Source organism: Plectropomus leopardus, chromosome 23 (genome assembly GCF_026936395.1).
Source record: "Plectropomus leopardus strain MGB_pleo_1.0 chromosome 23, ASM2693639v1, whole genome shotgun sequence".
Lineage (NCBI taxonomy): Eukaryota > Metazoa > Chordata > Actinopteri > Perciformes > Serranidae > Plectropomus > Plectropomus leopardus.
Genome location: NC_142198.1, coordinates 11826822 through 11847637, shown reverse-complemented (window position 1 = coordinate 11847637; position 20816 = coordinate 11826822). Strand labels below are relative to the sequence as shown.

Genomic DNA, 20816 nt, shown 5'->3' with positions numbered 1-20816 from the left:
TTTGATGTGTAAATGTGGCTAAGACAGGATGATGCAGTAACGAGTGACTCCAAATGGAAATTTCAGTCACTTTTAGTTAAAAATACGGAAACAGAACTGTCTGTATGAAAAATATTGACCTGAGTTATACTCAAATGCAGTCCAAATTGATGTCACCATTTTGATTTATTAATGAGAAAGGTGTCCCTCTATTGAATATGTAGCAGGTGTCGTTACTCTGCTTTAAGTAAACATTTTTCACAGTTCCTAATAAAGAAAAAAGACTTACTTTTTGCCTGCTCCTCCTAATAATAGCAATAGAACGAGTACGCCCACGTTACTGGCCTTCTTTTCCTAATAAGAGGGAGAAATGCACTCATTATTAATACTCACTGACAGAGGCCAAGATGGCTCCAGCATTTTCTCTGACATGGGAAAGACACTTTGTAAAACAATTTCTGTGAGGTCCAACCATTCTCATCGATTAAAACAGTGCAGTGGCTTGGCTGACTTAAATTTCTAAAGAGGGAACACAAAGCTTTCCATCACGTTATTCAAATCCTGAAATACATCCAGTAATAAATCAGCATATGATGCCCAACATTTGACAGAGCATCCTCACATCTTAGACAACTAAGTTAAAGCTGAGGTATGCATGTATGTGCCTGTACCCATAATATTCTTTCATATTTTTAAATTACCTTTTACAAGATACAAGATAGAGAGTATACAGAACAGTTCTTGACCCCTGCTGTACTGACAGGACCTCTAGGCTAGCACAGAAGCAAGAAAAGCAACTTGAATAAGTCAGTAGTCAGTAGTGACTGATGGAGCTTGAAAGTGATTCGATCTGGCAACAGGAAGTGCTAGCTCAAAAAACCTGCAGAAAAACTAGCAGCTATCGATTGAAAGACAAACAAAGCCAGGATTTTCTTGGCTGCTGTTAAACCTGTTAGAAATAAAAAAAATAATTACTGGGGTTTGCACTTTTGAGTACTACACATAATGGTCAGAACCACATCGGTGCATTCGTGTATTACATAATTACAAGATTATGTCCCGAGAGCTCCATTGTTAACACACAGAATAATTTGAGGGGGTAAGCGTCAATTTTAGCTAACTTACTTGGTATGAGATCATAGGTTTGATGTTCAAAGTTCAAAGAAATTTAACTACTCACTTAAATTGTTATCAAGTCAGTGTTAATGCGGCAGAACTCCCTTTCACATATCAGACTAGCTGTTCTTAGTTTTATGTTAGCACTTAGAAGGTGCTGATGTACAGTTCAGACTATGGCTTGCCTGAGTGCAGGGGTAGTAATTTCATGGGTGACTACCTCAGTGCCCTGTGGAACTCCAAAGACATAAACAGTGGCATTAAGTTGTAAAAAAAGTACTAGGATCATTAAACAGATATTTCAAGTCCTGGAATGTTTAGAGTCTGTCATTATGTATAACATCAGCAAGGGCAAGTATGTTATATCCTATTTTGGACAAATAAGAACATGGGATAGGAAATGCTCAATTATTCTGGAACAATAGAGTAGCAGAGTATCAACTAAAATGGCCCTATTTCATATAAATTTGGCACTGTTCCATATTTGTCTTTCTTTCTGCTTAGTGGAAAGTAGACAACTTTTTCCGATGGCTGTCTACCTATACTGTCATGCGTCTGTGCCGCTGCCTGCTTCCGTCCGTCTCACTCCTCATTGTGTGTTTACAGTCACCACAGATGAAAAGGCGCTCCAGACAAAGAGTGAAGGATCTGATGTCAGCCCAGCCACGGATCAGCTAACAGAAGACAAACATGGTAGGAGGCTGGGATTCTTCCTTAAGTACACCAGCAGAGATACTGGGCACACATCTGACAGATAAGGGTCACTGTTGTCAGGAAGACACTGACTAGCAAAACACACAGTGAGGAAAGAGATGGGTGTTGGTAGTAGTTTCTCAGACAGTGGGGAGGTTTTAAATATTTGAATAAGCGCTGATAAGTTTTGTTTTGTTTGTTTTTGGTGGGTCTGATCTTGAAGACAACATTAATACTTTGCAAATGGTTAGAAATGAATCCTGCTTTGCTGACTGTGAATGGTTTATCACAAATTTGCCTTTTACGTTGTTTTGTATATTAATACAAGAATTTTGTATTGTCTTTTTCAAGGGATAAGGCTAACAGCCTTTGAAGAGGAGGAACTAATGAAGAAATGGCAAGAGATTCTGGGTCCAACTAATGAAGTTGTGGTAAGTTTCTCTTTCAAAGTGAATTCCTTTCTTTCATGCATCAAATTATACTTACCAGGACTTGGTCCCTTTGCAATTGCTTCGTAATGGTTAACAGTTCAAAACCGGTATCTTAAAAAGGAAAAATGTCATTAGTTATCTAATAAAGGCAATGGAGTCATGAATACATTTATATTCAAGTAATAATCCCTGATAATAACAAAATGTTTCATATGTTAACTGAGGTGTGATGTTTTGGTACCATAACAGGTGGCTCAGGTGGAGAAGTTTAGTGAGAGCAGTGGCCTGGGCATCAGTCTGGAAGCCAACAGTGGGCATCATTACATTCGCTCTGTTCTTCCTGAGGGACCTGTCGGTCGCTGTGGAAAGCTTTTCAGTGGCGATGAACTGCTTGAGGTGCGTTGTCCCTTAAATTAAAAAAAGGATTTAATTAACAACAGTGTAGACCTTTCCAGGTTGCATTTGCCATTGTTGCTATTAAACCTTACAGAGGCTCAACTGTTTCCATGTACTTAAAACTTATGTGTTTATGGGACAGCAACAAACATTTCTTTTCGGATATACTACATATACACATACCACGGCTAAAGAGACTTAAGCTGCGTTTCTACCAAAAACTTTAAGTATAGTACCCTTAGAACAGGTATGTGACTCATACAGACATGTACCTAAACCCCTGATATGTTTTGCATTTCCTCTGCAGAGAGTACTCTTGAATGTAGGCGGGATTGTTACCATATAGTTATAGCCTAATTACTGCTCCATCCAGCTCTCACCGCAATTGCTCTTTGTGGATGATACAAAGGGACGTCTGCACCTCAGTCATCATCCAAAAAAAGAACAGGCTGTAGAGTTTATATTCTCTGTCACAATTGATGGGGTATTTAAAAATAGCAGGTTTGTGGATTGAGTCTTTTAAGATCAAGAGTGTTGATTCTTTCTGGTCCGATCAATGGACTGCAGTGTTTATAGCTCCAGCTTTTAGTATCGGGTCAGTGTGCTAGGTAATTTAACAGAGGGATGATGAAAGGACGCAATGGTAGGAAAGGTGGTTGTCTTGTACCATCGACAATTTTTGCCGATGGAAACGTAAAAATAACTGTTACGATGTGTGACAACCTGAACTGAACTGCTCGGTGGATATAAGGCTTTAAATTTCTCATTTGGACAGAGATATAACTCCATATGAATTCCAAAGTTACTCTGTGTCTGCTAGATGTGTAAACAGACAACAATTTGCTAACACATTTGCAAGAACAAACTTATTCTCTTGCTTTTGCTGGAGTTATACTAATCTGTCCTTTCTTAGGTCAATGGCATATCTCTGATTGGTGAAACCCACAAGGAAGTAGTCAGAATATTGAAGGAGCTTCCACTTTGCGTATACATGACGTGCTGTAGGCCCGCCCCTCACCTGCAGACTGACATGGATGCTGACCAACCTGAACCAGAGACGTTGTCCACATCATCTAAACTGAAGGTATTGCGTTTTCTCTGCTGAACTATAACATATTTACTCTGATTTTGTTGTTTTTTTTAAAGTACCTTTTACAATTTTTGTAAATCATCATTACAAAGAATGTGTCAACTATTATGTTTAACTCCTTGGACCCTGAGCAAATTGGTTTAATTTCTTTCAAAAACATGGTAGAAAAGGCAATGACTAACTTGGTAAGAAATGTCCAGAAAAATACAAGAAAGTAGTAAAGGGTGATGCAGAAAATGACCCGAAAATTATTTTTAAAAACATAATCAAAAACTAGGAAAAAATGTCCAGAAAGCTAAATTCTAATCATATAATTATATATTTAAAATCATGTTACATAAAAAAAAAAAATAAACATTCGTATTTTTTTTTAATTCTTGGCACTTTTTGGCTTATTTTCTTGTTTGTTTTAGTTTTTTACTTTATTTTCAGGTAATTTTTCAGGAAAATCAAACAAATTTGCTCAGGTTACAAAGTGTTAAGAGTAAAAACCTTATGAGAGTGAGTAAATCTTTGCCTTTTGCACATGGCTAAAAACAAGCTTTTGCAGCAGATGATGCATATAAGTAGAGTGGGACACTTCCTGCATCACCTCAACATGCAGTAATGTATCATGAAAAATGCTTCCCCTGCTTCTGCATATGAGCAAAAGGAATATGATTGGAAAGCAATACTCCTAAAGTCCTCCCCCTCCTTTAAAACCCATCAAGCGTTATTAGCTTAGCCCGAGCTGTCAATTGCTCCATTGGCTTTCCACATTGTCAACCATGATGGATTAAGACTTAGCAGTAAGCAGGGGAGGCTGAAAGTTTATTAAGACCAATTCTAGTAATACCTCAGCAGCAGCCAACAACATTTGCTAGAGATATGAGACATCAAAAGCAGCTTCCCTTTGGGGGGAAGGGGTTTTCATCTCTCCAGCTTTATCTGTGATAATGTACTAAGGCCCTAGCATCCCAAAGATGTTTCCCTTTTATCTACTGCCAGAAACCTGAGCCAGGAACACAACCAGAGGGTAGCAGCCTTTGGGTTGGGAGTAAAGTGAGGAAGGTATGCTGCCTCATAGAGATTTTGGGCTTTTCCTCTGCAGAAACAAATAGACCTGAGCAGCACACTGGCTGCTGAAGACTCAGAGGTAAACGCAGCAGCAGCGACAGCGACAGTGACACAGGATAATGTGACAGAGGAGGCGACAGGATCTCCTTTGGCCATGTGGGAGTTGGCGATCCAGAATATCGAGCTTGAAAAGGGAGAAGGGGGATTGGGATTCAGCATACTGGACTACCAGGTGGGAAATCTTTCTGGGATTTGTAGGTTTCATTAAAAAAATGGATTTGTTATTGAAATTCTTATTTCACACCAACATCTGTACTAGTATAGATGTTTCTGTATTGCTTTTATCATAAACTTACGGAGCATTTAGTTGCTTTTGCCACAAAAGCAATACTTTTTGATATTTTGGAGTACTGGTTTTTTTTCGTCTACATTTTAGTGCATTATAGTATTTCCACAGAAAAAAAGCATCATGTATAATGCAAACCAGATACATTAATCTCCATGCAAGTGTAAGGCTATCTTAGATTACCTGTTGATCTCACTGAACTTCACTGGACCGGCTCCGTCACAGGACCCACTGGACCCCGCCAAGACGGTGATCGTGATTCGCTCTCTGGTTCCCAGCGGTGTGGCCGAACAAGATGGCAGGCTGTTGCCAGGAGACCGACTCATGTATGTTAACGCCACCAACCTGGAGAATGCCAGCCTGGAAGATGCTGTCCAGGCCCTGAAGGGAGCCAACCTCGGCAAGGTCCAAATAGGAGTAGCCAAACCGCTGCCTGTAAGCATTAAAATAAGTCTTTATTTTTTCTTCACTTTAAACCTGTCTACAATTTGAGAGTGAATTATAACTTGTACGTTGGCAGATAAGGGGACAAGAGTATCCATATTTTTACATGTCAGAGATTTATCAGTGCGGGTTGTGAGTCAGGCTGTGTATATATTAAGTAACTTAGTACCCAGTCATAAGGGTTCAGTTTACGAGGGCTTGAATATTTCATGCAGGAGAACAAGCGGAAGGTGGCTGCGCGGTTTAGCATTTCACCCACTGTTCATTCACAGGCGACCAGCCTAAAATGCTCTGCGCCCTTTGTTTCATATATTATGTTATTGAATTTTCCGAGATCACAGGCCCTCTTGTACATTTAAACACACTGGGGCACCTGTCAAAATATTGGTTCTGTCCAACGGCATGCTCATCGCTCCAGGCACCTGTACTCTTTTTGTATGGGATGTCTCTCTCTGCAAAACCGCTCGCATTCCTTCAGCTTTAGAGCTGCATTTCTCTTGTATTGAAACTGCCATTGGATTACACAGTGAGACCTGTGGGCTGCCAAGGTTAGCTGGATTACAGAGCTGTAGGAAGCCTCTGTGGAGTTATCCAACTCTCCTGCAGGACGTGGAATGTACTTCTGAGGGGTATTTTGTAGCATTGTCTCTCAAAATTGAGTTTGACAAGTGTAATCCTCCAGTATGCCTCCTCTGTTTTCTGATACTTGTCTAGACTGTGTGATACACAAAATCAATATCAAGAGCTATTACTCAAGAATACATATGAAATGTTCTAGAGTTTTTCTGCCAAGAATGAATTCAAAGAGTAATGAATATGACATTTTGAGCAAATAATCAGCTTGGAAGCGTGTGCACCAAATCAATATTTTACTCTATAATTGATGTATAAATAAATTTCAGTTATTTCTACAGGGTTCCCACAGTCATGGAAATCCTGGAAAAGTTATGGAATTTAAAATTCACATTTGTTTGTGTGTGTGTTGTGTTGTGTGTGATGAATCTGTTACAGTAATATTCTGGGGATAACCTTCCTAAAGTAACATAAAGGCAATTTTTACAGTATAGTATTAATAAATGATTATAGAAATTATTAATGTTGCAATTACCAGTTAAACTCTTAGTAGCCCACTATGATACTTAAATCAATCCTTTAGAGAAAAACAGATGTTGGAATTTTTTTTCTTAATTTGTGTTGAAAAAAGAAATAAATCGCAATATATCACACTATATGTTATTGCGGTACTCAGCATATCGTAAAACATTTAAATTTACAATGATATTGTATCAAAAACTAAGTATCGTCAGTGGCCTCTGGTGATTCCAACCCTAACTGTTGATGAAATGTAACTCTAACATGCGCCGATGTGAGACAGTGTTTTGTTTTCCATCATGTACATTTACTCATTTTTCCCCACTTTCCAAATTTCTATCTCTCCCTTCATGTGTGCCCACTTGCTGAAGTTATGTTGAGATAGATTTTAATTCTGATATGTTAAAAAAAGCCAGGCAAGCTTGGCAAGAAAATAAATTCGGGGTCCTTGAAAAGTTTGGAAATTTTGTCTGAAAGTTTGTGTGAGAACCCTTTTTCTATCATCTCTTTTTCATTGTATACTAATTTATTCATACTTCATTTGGTCACATTAAAATCATTTTTAAAAATATATGAAGTTGGAGACACTGAAAGAATTTCTCCACTTTCCTAGGGAATATGTGGATATTCCCACTCTCCACACCCATATGGTGAGCAGGAAATTACTCCATCATCCACCATCCATTCATTTGACTTCAACAGTATTTTGGTTGAAGAAGGAGAGGAAGAAGGACTGGCTGAGGGCATCGTTTACCGAGCAGAGCCTGCATTGGTTAGTTAGTTTTGGGAAAAAAAAGAAAAAAAAATCAATCAGAACATCCTGAAAATGAAAGAGATTGTACTTAACATGTGGTATTTGATTTTACCTAACTTTACCAAGAGGTCTGATTGCTTGTTTGTAATCATGCATAAGGTTAGCTTGTGTAAAAACTAACTCATTAGTTAAGGGATGCAATGTTATTTTGCATTGTTATTTTTGTAGTTACAAGTTCTGTGATTGGATAGTTTACCAAATTGCTCAAAAATAAAGGCCTGTTCATCCCAGTTAGTTACACTACTTGTGTTTATTATCACAGATCGACACCAGCGAAGCAGACCTGTCCGATGAAAAGGCATTAGATCACACTTACTCTGGGATAGAGGACGACGCTTTCCAGGCATCCATGATCGCTCTTCATGGTAGCAGCTGTAGCGCAGACCTGGATTACCTGCACTCATCTACGCCCAAGGTAAGCAGCCGGCTTTTTTTTTCAGACAGCAGAAGAAATCCACAACTGAAACCAAAAACACAACTTGAAATTATTCCCATATTTCATTAAATATTACTGCAACAGCAACTGCCCTTTGTTACAATGAGCTATACAGCATGTAGTCATTATTCCTTGTCTTTTGCTATCGAGAGCCAAAATGTCATGAGAAATGTTTTTCTTTGTTAAGGCAGTAACATTACTTACTGTGTTGGTGTTTTTGTTGCTGTGGGTGCCCAAGAGCAGCAACTCCCCAAATGGAAATTAAATTATAAGAAAAACAAACAAAGAAGAGCAAGGGACCGACAAACTATTCCTCCAAAGGTCAAAGCTGACCTTATTTGTAGGGCCTTCTGAAGACATTTATTCTATAATAGGGTAGCCGAAAGGGACAGACTTGTGCCAGGACAACATAGGGCATTTTATATCAGTGGGGGATTTAAAAAAAAAAAAAAAAACAGACTTAAATTTTTGTATGAGGTCAGACAGCTCAGTCTTCTTGTGATCATGAACAGTTCTTTCCCTAAAGCCTTGAGAGAGGCAACAAGTTGGCTGATAAATCTCACACAGACTTCAGTGACAGTAAATGGTGGACCAGCTCTTTTTTTCAGACTTGCTGACAGTAAGGAGATATTTTTGAGGAATATCAATGCTTTTCTTCTTTCTGGCCCATACCTATAAAAGTCAACTGGGTGTTAAAGATCAAATGAGTGAGTCCACAAAGTCAGCCTCCAAGCCACTGTCAATAAAGCAGTGACAGCTCTTTTCCTCATGAGTGCATTGATAGATTACAGTCGTGCTACTTGCTTTTCTGGTGTCTAGCTTTGAGGAGAGTCATTCATGTGCTCATGCATTGGCTGTTCTGTTCAAGATCAGAGAAAAAAATATTTGTCTTTTTGTCTTTTTTTTAAGGCTCTCTGGTGTTCCCTTTACCCATCCTAATAAAGACAGTAGCCATTTTAAAATAGTGCAACCCATTAGATGAATTTAACAGACCAAACCACTCCAATAATAATGGCATTTTTTGCTATGAAATAGATTCATTTGAAAAGTGATTTTTAAAAAAAATCCATATTTCATGGCATCTTAGGCTTTATTTAAGTACGCTTCGATGTGACAGATAAACTTTGATGTTTGAATTGTTTTTATGATCATGCCTTAATTTTTGTATGTGATTAAGTTTTAGAGATGCTATGGGATTGTTCAGGAATCTGTCTGATTCTGCACTTAGATATTTGCAAAAAAATGTCTTTGATTTGTATCACATCCCTTTGATAATCTCTGCATGCCATAAAATTATTTATTACATATAGTAATGTCATGCACTCTTTATGCCTCCACACCGGCAATAGCCTTAAGAATGCCTTGGGAAAATTTTCTTTTAATTTGGCAGAGCGCTCACTTGGACTCAACAATTAACTGTTTAGAAACTAGTAGTCATAGGCCAAAAGTAAAGGTCATTGTGCCCTCTTCTGTCGTATTCTCGTGAATGTGATATCTCAAGATCACCATGAGGGAATTTATGCAAATTTGGCACAAAGGTCCACTTTGAGTCAAGGATCAACTTATTAGAATTATGTGTTCAAAGGTCAAGGTCATGGTGATCTGGCCATTACACAACGTCATAACTCTGGACCAAAGGGGGAAACAGTTAGTCAGATACTGAATTGATGAAACTGATGAAAATGTGTGATTGTATAGATCCTCTGTGCTGCCAGGGGTGTGTTTAAAGGCATCAATGTTTTCACAGACATGATTATAAACTTTAAATACCTCTCTGAGGTATAAAATTGCAAGGAGGTAATTCTAGTTAATTGTGTAATTTTATTATAGACATACCATATACTGTGCTACTATAGTACTGTGATTCTTCACTTTTTGGCTTAAAACATACAAATTACACCAGAAACTACAAATGCTTCACTGTTCCCTGTAAATGTCTTTTTTATTGTCCTAATTGCAGTATAGGAATACTTAAACCTGTAATTGTCACAGCCCAGTTCACACCAAATTTATAGTACTACCTTATTAAAATGAAACCTCCTATTTCTTGTTCTACTCTGCTTCTCTTGTCTGCTTTTTTAGCCCCACTTGTATAAAGAATTTGCATATTTTCACATATTTTATACTTGTCTTCTGGCTCCCAAAGGGGAAAGCTTGCTGAGATTCATCACCACTCAGTCTGCTTCTAATAAAGTCTTAAATGCTGTTACAATAAAACTACATTTTGTGCACGGCAAGCTCAAGATCACCAGTAATTTCTGCTGCTCTCTATTGGCCACTGATGGCTTTTCTATGGCTCATTACAAGGAGGGCAGGATGGCGACTGAGTGAGATGAATTCCCCCTGTTGGGCAATTGTCTACCTATCAGAGTGGAACGTTCATTCAGCTGCTATGCTTTGTTTTACCCTAGCTGACAGCCCGCCTGGACTTGTTGGATGAGCATCCCTGCTTCGCAACACCGTCCGGCCTTGCAGACAACACTCGAGAGTCTGCCTCTTTCACTCCTCCGAGTTTGAGAGGTCACGTCCCGACCTTTAATGACATACTGAGCAGTTCTGATCAGTTCCTGGCACAGCACTCTGCCAATGAGGAGCCAGCAGAGGGCTTACACTCATACAGCCCCTTTGCTGAAACAGGGACCAGATCGTCTGTCCCCGATGAACCTGCGGAGTCTCTTCACTATCAGAGGGAGCCACCCATGTCTTTTGGAGATATTGGAGATATAAAGATTTTGATGAAGGTAAAACAATGTAATTACAAACCACAAATTTGAAGGATTTAATAAGCTAAAGAAAAAGATGAGCAATGATAATTCTGTTTGAAAAATGAATGAGTGTGAACATTTCGTATGCTGTGAACGTCACAGTTATGTCCAGGTGCATTGTAAAAACAGCTAAATAATTGTCCTTGATCTTCTGTTGAATATAATTTCTGAAGGTAACATCTAACCTCCCCACAGTCAAAAGTGAAATTCTTTAATCAATAGAAAGTTCTAAACTTATTTGTTTTCATTTCATTTCCATGGCGAATTGGCTGCACTTTCCTTTTCTCAAGGGACCTCTGCTTTGTTTGGAATCTGGGCTAATATTTTCATTAACTTTCATGAATAACTGTTGAATTATCACCCTCAAGGATAAGGAGGCTGGTGTGAATGAATCAGCAGAAGACGGTGACAAGGAAACACTGACCTCGGGGAGCAACTTTGAAAGGACTATCACAGTTGTCAAGGGCAATTCCAGCCTGGGTTTGTGTTTATTTGTTCTTTTATTTATTTTGTCTTTATTCACAGAAGTATAAATGAGGTTGCGGGACTGAAAGGTGTATTGGCCTTTAACTTTTGTGGCATCTTTGTTTATGAATGCCAAATTTGAGGCAAAATGATAAAGACGATTTTTGGCTGCTTTCCAGACTGAAAGGGTAAATTCACTGCTATACAGGTTATTAGCATTTCAAAACCTACCCATGGGGCTGCTACTGGCTCAGAGAATACTAAGTTTTAGCTTCTAAAACAAATAGGTGTTATGAAGACACTGTTTATAATCCTCAGTGCCCCATTGAAAACAGCACCTCATTTTGCTTTTCACTAGCCTTAGAAGGTTCCTATTTCATGTTGAATTCTAAATTTTCTACATAATACATTTGGGTTTTGTATTTTTAATCTTTTTACCACACAAAGTTCAAAACCAAAATCCACCCCTACATAGAAAATACTGATGTTATTTTTATGATATTTGTATAAGAATCCCTGTACACTGTGCTATAAGAAGGTCTGAAACATTTTAGATAGCCTGGTCTCCAAATATTCTTATGTTACTCGATTAAGAATAGACTGAGAACCAAATTTGTGAATACTGTGACAGTTTCTAGGATAATATGCTAGGATATGATTTAGTTTTCTTGTGTCAGAACTGAATCCACCACTGAATTTTTTTTTTTGATTTGGTATCTCAAACTTTTGAAATTTGGAGACATCTGCATTTTTCAGTGTTTTGAAACTGCTAAGAAAACCCTTACTGTCAAGCTAGTATCTTCACCACACCAGGTCTCTAGTTTGTAGTTGTAAAGTTTCATTAGCCTGTGATTAGTCTAGAGGTCACTATAGGTCATTTTATAATCAAGTCTGTGTCAAGAAAAATTGTCTCACTGCAAAGAAAAGGCTACCATGATGGCAAACATATTCAAACTTGAAGAAAACTAGGATCACTGAATCCACAAGAGTCATAGCTTTCCATTCATATGTAGTTCAAGCAATTCCAAGACTGTTTATGGACCCTATTATGCAGAAAAAATCAAATACAATAGTTAAAAGTAACTCATTTGTATTGCATGCAAAAAACTGCATGGTTTGCTCAAAACTGCATGGGACGAGCATAAAGTAGGCATCTCTGTAAAAAGGAGACATAGGGCACCCATAGAACCCATTGTCATTTAGATATCTTAAAATGAAAGGTCAAGGTGCCCTTGTGAAAATGGCCATACCAGTTTTTCTAACCGTTGAGCATTATTTAGCCCCTTCCCAAAAAGCTAGCACGATGTGGTTGGTACCAGTGTATTCCTGAAGTTATCAGCTTTAAAACTCTGCCTGTTTCTGCCACAGCCCCCACAGAGTGGAAGAGGTTACGTAGAAATTATTATTATCAAACTTAACAGCTCTACTATACCAAAACTCTTCAATAATAATTGAGGTAGTCCTGAAAGTGTTTACTGTTTGCATTGAGGTTTTGATCCTAACTTGAGGAGTTTAAGTTATCAGTGATTGCTCTGAAATGTTAGGTTTTTTTTTTGTTATTAATTCAAAACAAAATCAGAACTGAGTGTATAACAGTTTCTTATAATCTACCTCAAAGGGATGACTGTGAGCGCCAAGAAAGATGGTTTGGGCATGCTGATCCGCAGTATAATCCACGGTGGATCCATTAGCCGTGATGGACGTCTGGGTGTTGGCGATCTCATTCTGGCAATCAACGGAGAGCCCACAGCCAACCTGACCAACGCTCAGGCTCGAGCCATGCTTAGACGACACTCGCTCATTGGACCAGACCTGGGGTAAGAGACTGTAATTAGATGGAAGTGGCCAAAGTGCGCACATTTTGTTAAAAAATCTGCAAGGAAAATAGATTATTGTATTGATAGGTATCATCCTGGCATAACACACAAAACAATACCTTGATGTTTTTTTCCAATACTGTGGAAAACATGTCCTTTACAACCATTTTTGCCTAAATGAGTAGTAGAACAGTACAACATAGATACATTGTGATTCATTTCGGGAAATATCTAAAATGAACCTTATCATTCTGATTGTCAATTATCCCTCAACTATGCTGATCTGATATTTTTCTGATTCACAGTAAATTGCACATTTTCCTCTTCACATGCTGTAGTTAAACAACCTTGCAAGGTGCAATTTTCGATTACACTAAAGACCAGTATGCATTTGCAATTACAAATTAGAGAAAAACCTATTAAGAATTCTTTGCCAACGTGTAGTGCCTGAGTTTTCAATTCTCTGTATTGCAAACTTAATTCTGTTGGTAGTGAAGAAGCACGGGGGTGTTGGTACCAAGGTCTTGTGAAATTGTTCTTTGCTATTGAAAAATTAATGCTGGTGAGATATTCAGTGTTTTTTCGGTGTAACTACAGAAACTAGCAGAGCTACCTTGTATTTTTCCGAGGTGTACCTTAAGGTCCAACTTCAGTTACTTCAGGATTAAATGCAGACCTTACAAACAATACAAGTTGATGTATTCACTGTGTGTTTAATTATTAAGACTTAAATATTTTTACTTGGATCATTGTTACTATGAGCTGGATGATGTTTAAGCTGCTACGTAAGTAATTCTGAAAGCAAAATGCGTAAATTCTCTGGATTTTGTTATCCCTGCAAATGTCATATGTTGCATTAACTGAGATACTGTTCCACATGAAAACTGGGTGTGGTGTTTCACAAGTTCTGCTTGCTGAACTAAACTTGGCAGTTTGTCAGCTCCGGTGCATAAAAGCCCAACTTTTCACATTCTAGATCTGCTTGTGCACCTGAGGACGATCTGTGCCCATTTTATGTGTGAGTATGACTAACTTCCACGCCGGTGGTGTTTCGGCAAGAGGCCGCCATCTTTGGTGTCCCGTTTTCTCGTTCTCTCTATCTGCTGTTGGGCTTCACTGCAGTCTGTTAAGCGCTTTATCCAGACACTGAATTAGATCGTCAGTTCCATTTAGTGCCATGTCGAAACAATGACAACAAAAAATAGCATAATCTGTGAAAAAGCTGTTTTAAATATAATTCTGATTCTGTGATTACACATTTTAATTATGCTGTGACACCGCACTGTGTATTAACCAACATTTATTTAAAATATGTCTTGTGGCAAGAAATAAACTTTAAATAAACAATATACTCTAAATTATATCTGGATAAATCCTGATTGACTGCGTCACTTACTTAACCTGCTACCTAACTTTTTTTCTTTTAATTTTATGACTAACATGTTCAGTTATTACCTGTATATTTTCTTTTGCACCATTTATAACTCTTTTTTTTTTTAACTCACTGTTTTCACATTAACCACCGGTATTGAAGCTCTGCCATGTCTCTCTCTGCATGCTGTGTCCAGAATTGACTCATCCATTTCATTATTTCACTCGGATTCATTTCCCTCTCTGTCTGCATGCCGTCGTGTTTAAAAACCAAATCAACCCATCTGTTGGAGATCTGTCAGCTTCACTTAAATGTGTTAATGTGCCCTTCAGAATCAGCTTCACTCTGAATTGTTTGGAAATGGGACTTTAAGTGGGTGTCAAATTTTGTCAGACAGCTTTTGGTTCATTTCTTAGCATGAATTAGTAACCTGCTCATGAATTAATGATGATTACGCCCTTCAAATTTTGTCACGTTTATCACACAGTAGGTGATAGAAGACTTGATTTGCTCAGACATTTATGAAGGTAAACATCTGTTTTGAACAGTCAGATGTCAAGGCTTACACAGAATTCATTGCATCTCACCTTGGGCTAGTGATAGGAAGAATGCATTTGAGAAACAGACAGTTGAATGTTACTCTTGTGCTTACGGGTGTATTTGTGGGAGTTTCTGAATGTAAATAAGCTGAAGCTCTTTTGTTCAGTGAAAAGGGGTTTTAGTGCTGTTGTACCTGTTTGCACTTGAATGCCAGTTTGCTATTTTTCAGTGAAATTGCCCTGTGAGTTCACAATGAAGAGGGCCATAATTGCCACTAAAGAGGGAAATGGAGTGTCTCAAAAAAGGGAGATGCTGCTTGCTTTAAGTTGTTTGCTTTAAGAAATGTTTTGAACTCATTGCTGTGCTTGTGTGTGTGTGTGTATGTTTTCAGCATTACATATGTTCCAGCAGAGTATCTGGAGGAGTACAAGACTAGCCTAGAGCAGGATAAAGATGATGTCTTCTCTGAAACTGCTCCAGTTCCAGTTCCAGATCCAAAGTATGTCCTTATTCTTTACCCCAGTAACGTCTGGAATGTCATTACACTTGTAAACAGATAAATACTGATGACATGTAAACAAACCACGTAAGTTTACATTCAGCATTTCTCATCAGAACATATTGTGTGTATCCATGACCTCTGACAAACATGTGGAATGTATTTTTCCTCCTCAAAAAATACTTCAAAACCATTTTACATGGACATTTGCTAGTCAGCAGTCTTATTTTCCCTGCCTTTGTGGCTGCATTGCTACGCTTCTTTGTGTGATACTGCCACCAACTGCCAATCAGTGGTATAGCATGGATAAAACAAAACAGGAACCTACTCGTAAAAACAACGCTAAATAGCACTACTAGTGGTCAAAAACTCCACAGGGTACCTTTAAGTCATGTTATGTAACAAGGTCTGTTGTTTGTTTTTTGGCCTTAGAGATTTAATTAACCATAATAATTGTAAATCTAAGTTTATTTTTGTTTTGCTTTTTGATTTGATCAAACTCTTTACTTCCACTTTTGTCTATCTAGAGATATTCCTAACCTCCCTGAACGGGAAGATGGAGAGGGAGAGGAGAGTGCCTCTTACAGCAACTGGAACCAACCAAGAAAGTAAGTAAACACTTCATCTATGCTTCTAATCTAATTTTGTGAACATGTCCATGACGGATGCGGTTTGGAGAACTATATGACAGAATGATGGCACAAGCTTGAAGCACCGACACAGTGAAACTTAGGAAAAAGGAAACGTCTGAGATAAAAATCGTATTTTCTGTCCAGCATACACTAAAAGGTACAGCATCAAAGCAGTACCAGAGTCAGAGCTTTGAAGTGAAAAATGCTGATATTGGTACCTTCCTCAGAGTGGAGCTCTTCCGGGCGCCAGGCAAGTCCTTGGGAATCAGTATCGTTGGGGGCCGAGGGATGGGCAGCCGGCTGAGCAATGGAGAGGTGATGAGGGGCATTTTTATCAAGCACATCCTGGAGGACAGTCCTGCTGGACAGAACGGGACCCTGAAACCTGGAGACAGAATCGTAGAGGTAAAGGAACATTTCAGACCATTCTTCTTTTTTTTTTTTTTTTTTAGTTTGACACTAATCAGAAGACTTGTTTTTCGTACTAATGAATTAATCTGGTGTTATTTTATAAAGGTACAGTAATTTGAGAAAGCAAAAAACCCTGAGAAGAGCTTTAAATTCCAAGAGAAAAAACCTTAGGAGTAGAAATTGTGTGTACCTGACAGTCTGACAGAGTGTTTTCCCTAAAATATTTTTTGTTTGTCAGGTGGATGGAGTAGATCTAAGAGATGCTAGTCACGAGGAGGCAGTGGAGGCCATACGCAGGGCAGGCAACCCTGTCTCCTTTTTGGTCCAGAGTATAATCCACAGGCCCAGGGTAAGTCCGCATAATAGAGTCTGAACAATTGGTAGTAAATACCTCATAAACGAAAGGTCACATTTCCTTTTCAATTTCCACCTCACGTAAAAGTTCAACTGCACAGACCATTTAGGGCACTTTCAAAAACTAAAATGCACAATAAACAACCTCTTTTACAACCTCGGTTTGCTTTTGATTGTTGAAAGAAAGCCATTTTGAATCTTTTATGAGAGCAACAACAAATGCTGTGTGGCATATTAAATATATTAGCAAGTGTTAACCTCTAACTGTGACACTCATTTAAAGTCACCTTATCAACAACCTCGTTTGTTGTTTGAAAGTGCCCTCAGGCTTCTAAAGCATGACTAAGTAGTTTCCTGCTGGGGCTGCAACTGGTTTGGCTCCAGTGTCAGATCTCTCATAGTCAATCACTTGCATTGTCATCTATTAGATATTCCCACATGCTTTCCTTATCATTCTGGGTTCTTATTAAGCCTTCGAGCAACTCATAATGTAATGTAAAGAGCAAAGATACGGAGGTGGGCAATAATTCATGTTAATGGAGAATCACACTCAGCTAGAAATATCTTTAAACACCTACAATTAGGGCTGTGTGTTAGCAAGAATCTGATGATACGTCTCCTATCACGACACAGGGGCTGCGATTCAGTATATTGTGATATAATGTAAAAAAGCACATATTTAAAACTTTTAGTTCTTATTTTAGTCAAATAGCTAAAGATAGATAACAACAATACTATCTAACTAACGGTTGGGCATTTAAACACAACACAAAATTAACTACTGCCACAAATCTTTGCATGTAAATTACTGATTTAAATAAATACTATTTTTAAAAATCGATACCGTGTCACAAAGCTTAAAGTTGCGATACACAACCGCATGGACAGGGCTGGGCGATACAGAGAAAATCAAATATCACAATATTTTTGACCAGATATTGACACTGTATAGTGGTATGTTAAAAAATTATTAAAACAATGAGATTTTTGTCACTATTATCTTAACTTATCAGCCAGATACTTTCCTCAGAGGTGAGAAAACACCAAAAAAAGAGCTAAAAGAAGAGTGGCACCAACAAATTAATGCTAATGCTGCTATGTGCCTGCTTGATAGAAAAAGGTAAACAGCTAGCTTATAGTCTGGAGGCAAAACTGGCCATCAAGCACCTCTAAAGCTAGCTAATTTACATGTTAGAGCCAGGCTAACTATAGTGGTTTCCAAGTTATGCTAAGTTAAAATAACACTCAACGCTGTTGAGTTAGCTTAACTTTAAGCACACAGGTACGAGAGTGGCATCTTATCAAAGCCTCCTAAAATGTTGAATAATTCCTTTTAAGAAGTCAATACCTAATATTCAGAGTTCATACTTAATTTTTAACCCCTGTTATTACATTATGAGTTGCCTCAAACCTGCATCTATGTTCCTCCGCACTGCTTTCTCAGCCTGAGTCAATATATAACCCAGCTCCACCGCCTGCTGTAGAGAAACACACCACCTCTTTCACATGCATGCCACAGCGCACATGTCAGGTAATCTGTCTCTTACTTTTTGTGTCTCTCATTTCTGTTGCATCAGCTATCCATCACAGTTAATCTTTGTTGCATTATCTCCCCCTGCCTCTTCTTCTTTCTTCCTGTCTCTCAGACTGTTAGCTGAGTCTTTCTTTTTAACGGCATCTTTGACTTTGTTATACACATAATGTGTGTATTGATGGAAATGAAGACGAATCAGAATCGGAGGTTCTCTCCAGGAGAAAAAGAACGGGGGGTTATTTTAATAGCCAGATATCCTTTTCTGTTTTCACTCTGTAATTTAAGTGTAACAATGACATGACCCTCAATGATAGTTTTAATCAAAAGGGTAAGGAAATGGTCAGATCATTTTTGTCACTGGCAATTGCAAGTATTTTTAAAGCTCTCTGTGGTGAAGGTGTGCATTGCTGACATTCAATGCACATGCAGACTAGTTTTTTTAATGCAATTTTACGATGGGGAGGGGTTACTGAAATTTCATCACCATTGTTTAGAAAGGAACTCATCAAGTAAACAACAGAAAAGCTATATAAATAAATAATAATAAATAATTTGTACATGTGTGGCTAGATGGTAGGCTTCGGTGGTATCACAGTATTACAGTATACCAGGGTATTCAGAAATCCCGAAGGCATGTTTTTCAATACCAGGTACAGGTACTCCTCTTCCTTTTTAACTCACTGTATGTAGTGCACAGCATGCACCGCCAGAGCTCAGTCTCCAGTCTCTGTCTGGACCAGGCAGTTGAGGTAAAAAGACAATGTGATAGTTCTGCACGCTTAAATTGTCAAATACTGTGTACCCTGGTGAAATTTCAGAAAAGTATGAAGTTTCGGAAATATTACATACTGGCCAAGCCTACTAGACAGCTGTTAAAATATGCTGCTGCTGCCAAACAAATGTAAGAAAAACACATCTTTTCAATAGTCATTGATTCTGAGTTGCAGTTACACTCAAATTCATAAAAACAGACTGAATAGAAAAAATATTATCTTGATTGGATGATCCCTCTAAGTGCTGTAGGCAGGTCAGTAATGCCGTTTTTAAATGCAGCCACTGGGGTCCACCTAAAGAGTATAATAGCATATCCATGCTGTCTCCCTTTAAGTTTCAAATCCTTCTCTTGTAAGCAGTGAATAATCTCAAGCTAGCCTGGAGGAATCTTTGAAACATTTTGTTCAAGTATTTCAGAGAAAGAGACTTTGCTCTGATTTTTTTTTTTGATGTAGAGGAATTGCTGTCCTCAAGGAAGCCGCTTGCTTTAATGGTTACTCATTTAAATAAAACCCGAGGTGCCTCTGTCCTCCACACACTCCTCTTTTATTTTTTTCTCCTGGATGGCCTCCGATTCAATTCTGTCAGAAAGGCTCAGCCATCACATTAAATATTTGTCATGTTGTCAGCTTGTTGGTCCTGTGTGTTGCTTTTAGAGGCCGCCCCTGCCTTTTCCGCAGCTAAATAGCCACCGCGAGTGGAGCCTTCGCTGCACTAATCAAACCTACTTAGCACCTGCCCTCCCTAAGGTTAGAAAGCTACCCTGTGTCTGTCTGCTTGTGTATTGGTGTATCTTTCTTTTGACCCCTTTGACTTATTGAAAATATGTTAACAGTGAACTGCATGACATAAGTGAAGAAGGCAATGAAAGAAAGCCTTCCTGTGTTTGTGTGGAGTTTTGGTTTAAATTTTAAAAATGATGTGGTTTCAGTCTGCCTGCAGGCCTACCACTAAAGGGCATTTCAATGTCAAGATAGCCATGAGTTGTATTAAAACTAGGGCTGCACAATTTGTCATTTTGTTTACCGTCATTGCAATGTCAACTTTGGCGCAGTAATCACATCAAAGACTGCCATATTGCACTCAGGGTTTTTTTTGTGAGTTTAAACAGAAGAAAGTTGAAAACTTAAAGATATAATGATAATATTTTTATTGGTGGGTTTTTTGTTTAGTTAAATGTTCAATATGTTCAATAAAAGAATGTTGGAAAAAATTTCCTTCAATTCTTTTAGGTTTCTGAACTGGCGATAGCCATAGCTGAACACATACAACAGCGAGGCAGCGATTCAAGTTTTTTAAGCAATTTGTTATATTTTAGCAGCATACTGAAAGCAGCAGAACGGCAGAACTGAGTACATTTTAATATCGATTGCAGGTAGTAGTGTTATTCAACAAGATTATTGTGTATAGCATGTCTTTCTCATATTGTGCAGCACAAGTTAAAACGTATGGATGGATGGATGGATAGATATACATACAAATATACAAGTTAAATGTTAACTCATACTTTGCTTTATGGTAAACCTATGTGTGTGTGTATGTGTGTGTGTGTGTGTGTCTATTTGGAATCTATACCTCTCTTTCATCTTTAAGCATATGCCACCTTATTTATATATCTCCTTCTGTGCTTTGCTGTGTCCTTCTGTCACAGCAAACTAGAAGTTAAATCACAGCCGAGGCTTTTACTATAAGTGCATTTTATTTTCCTCCTGTCCCCCGCTTCGAGGGCCCAATTTTACCCAATTATCCCTCAAACATTG

The 20816-nt window shown here is 38.3% G+C and overlaps 1 protein-coding gene across 13 annotated transcripts in view; it reads left to right on the top strand.

The window, feature by feature from the left end:
• Positions 1-20816, top strand: part of mpdz (multiple PDZ domain crumbs cell polarity complex component) — a 53408-nt gene that overhangs the window by 14235 nt on the left and 18357 nt on the right. For 5 of the 13 annotated variants that reach the window (XM_088073128.1, XM_088073130.1, XM_088073126.1 and 2 more), the window contains exons 12-28: positions 1702-1788; positions 2140-2219; positions 2469-2615; positions 3529-3699; positions 4796-4993; positions 5333-5542; positions 7257-7415; positions 7720-7872; positions 10305-10634; positions 11027-11138; positions 12742-12940; positions 13917-13958; positions 15244-15351; positions 15879-15959; positions 16211-16388; positions 16633-16743; positions 18193-18279. In XM_088073128.1, coding sequence (XP_087929254.1) covers positions 1702-1788; positions 2140-2219; positions 2469-2615; positions 3529-3699; positions 4796-4993; positions 5333-5542; positions 7257-7415; positions 7720-7872; positions 10305-10634; positions 11027-11138; positions 12742-12940; positions 13917-13958; positions 15244-15351; positions 15879-15959; positions 16211-16388; positions 16633-16743; positions 18193-18279 — 2453 coding nt within the window. Of the gene's footprint in view, positions 1-1701; positions 1789-2139; positions 2220-2468; positions 2616-3528; positions 3700-4795; positions 4994-5332; positions 5543-7256; positions 7416-7719; positions 7873-10304; positions 10635-11026; positions 11139-12741; positions 12941-13916; positions 13959-15243; positions 15352-15878; positions 15960-16210; positions 16389-16632; positions 16744-18192; positions 18280-19712; positions 19806-20816 lie in introns of all 13 variants that reach the window. The other 8 variants (XM_088073132.1, XM_042511971.2, XM_088073129.1 and 5 more) reach the window with 5 other exon arrangements.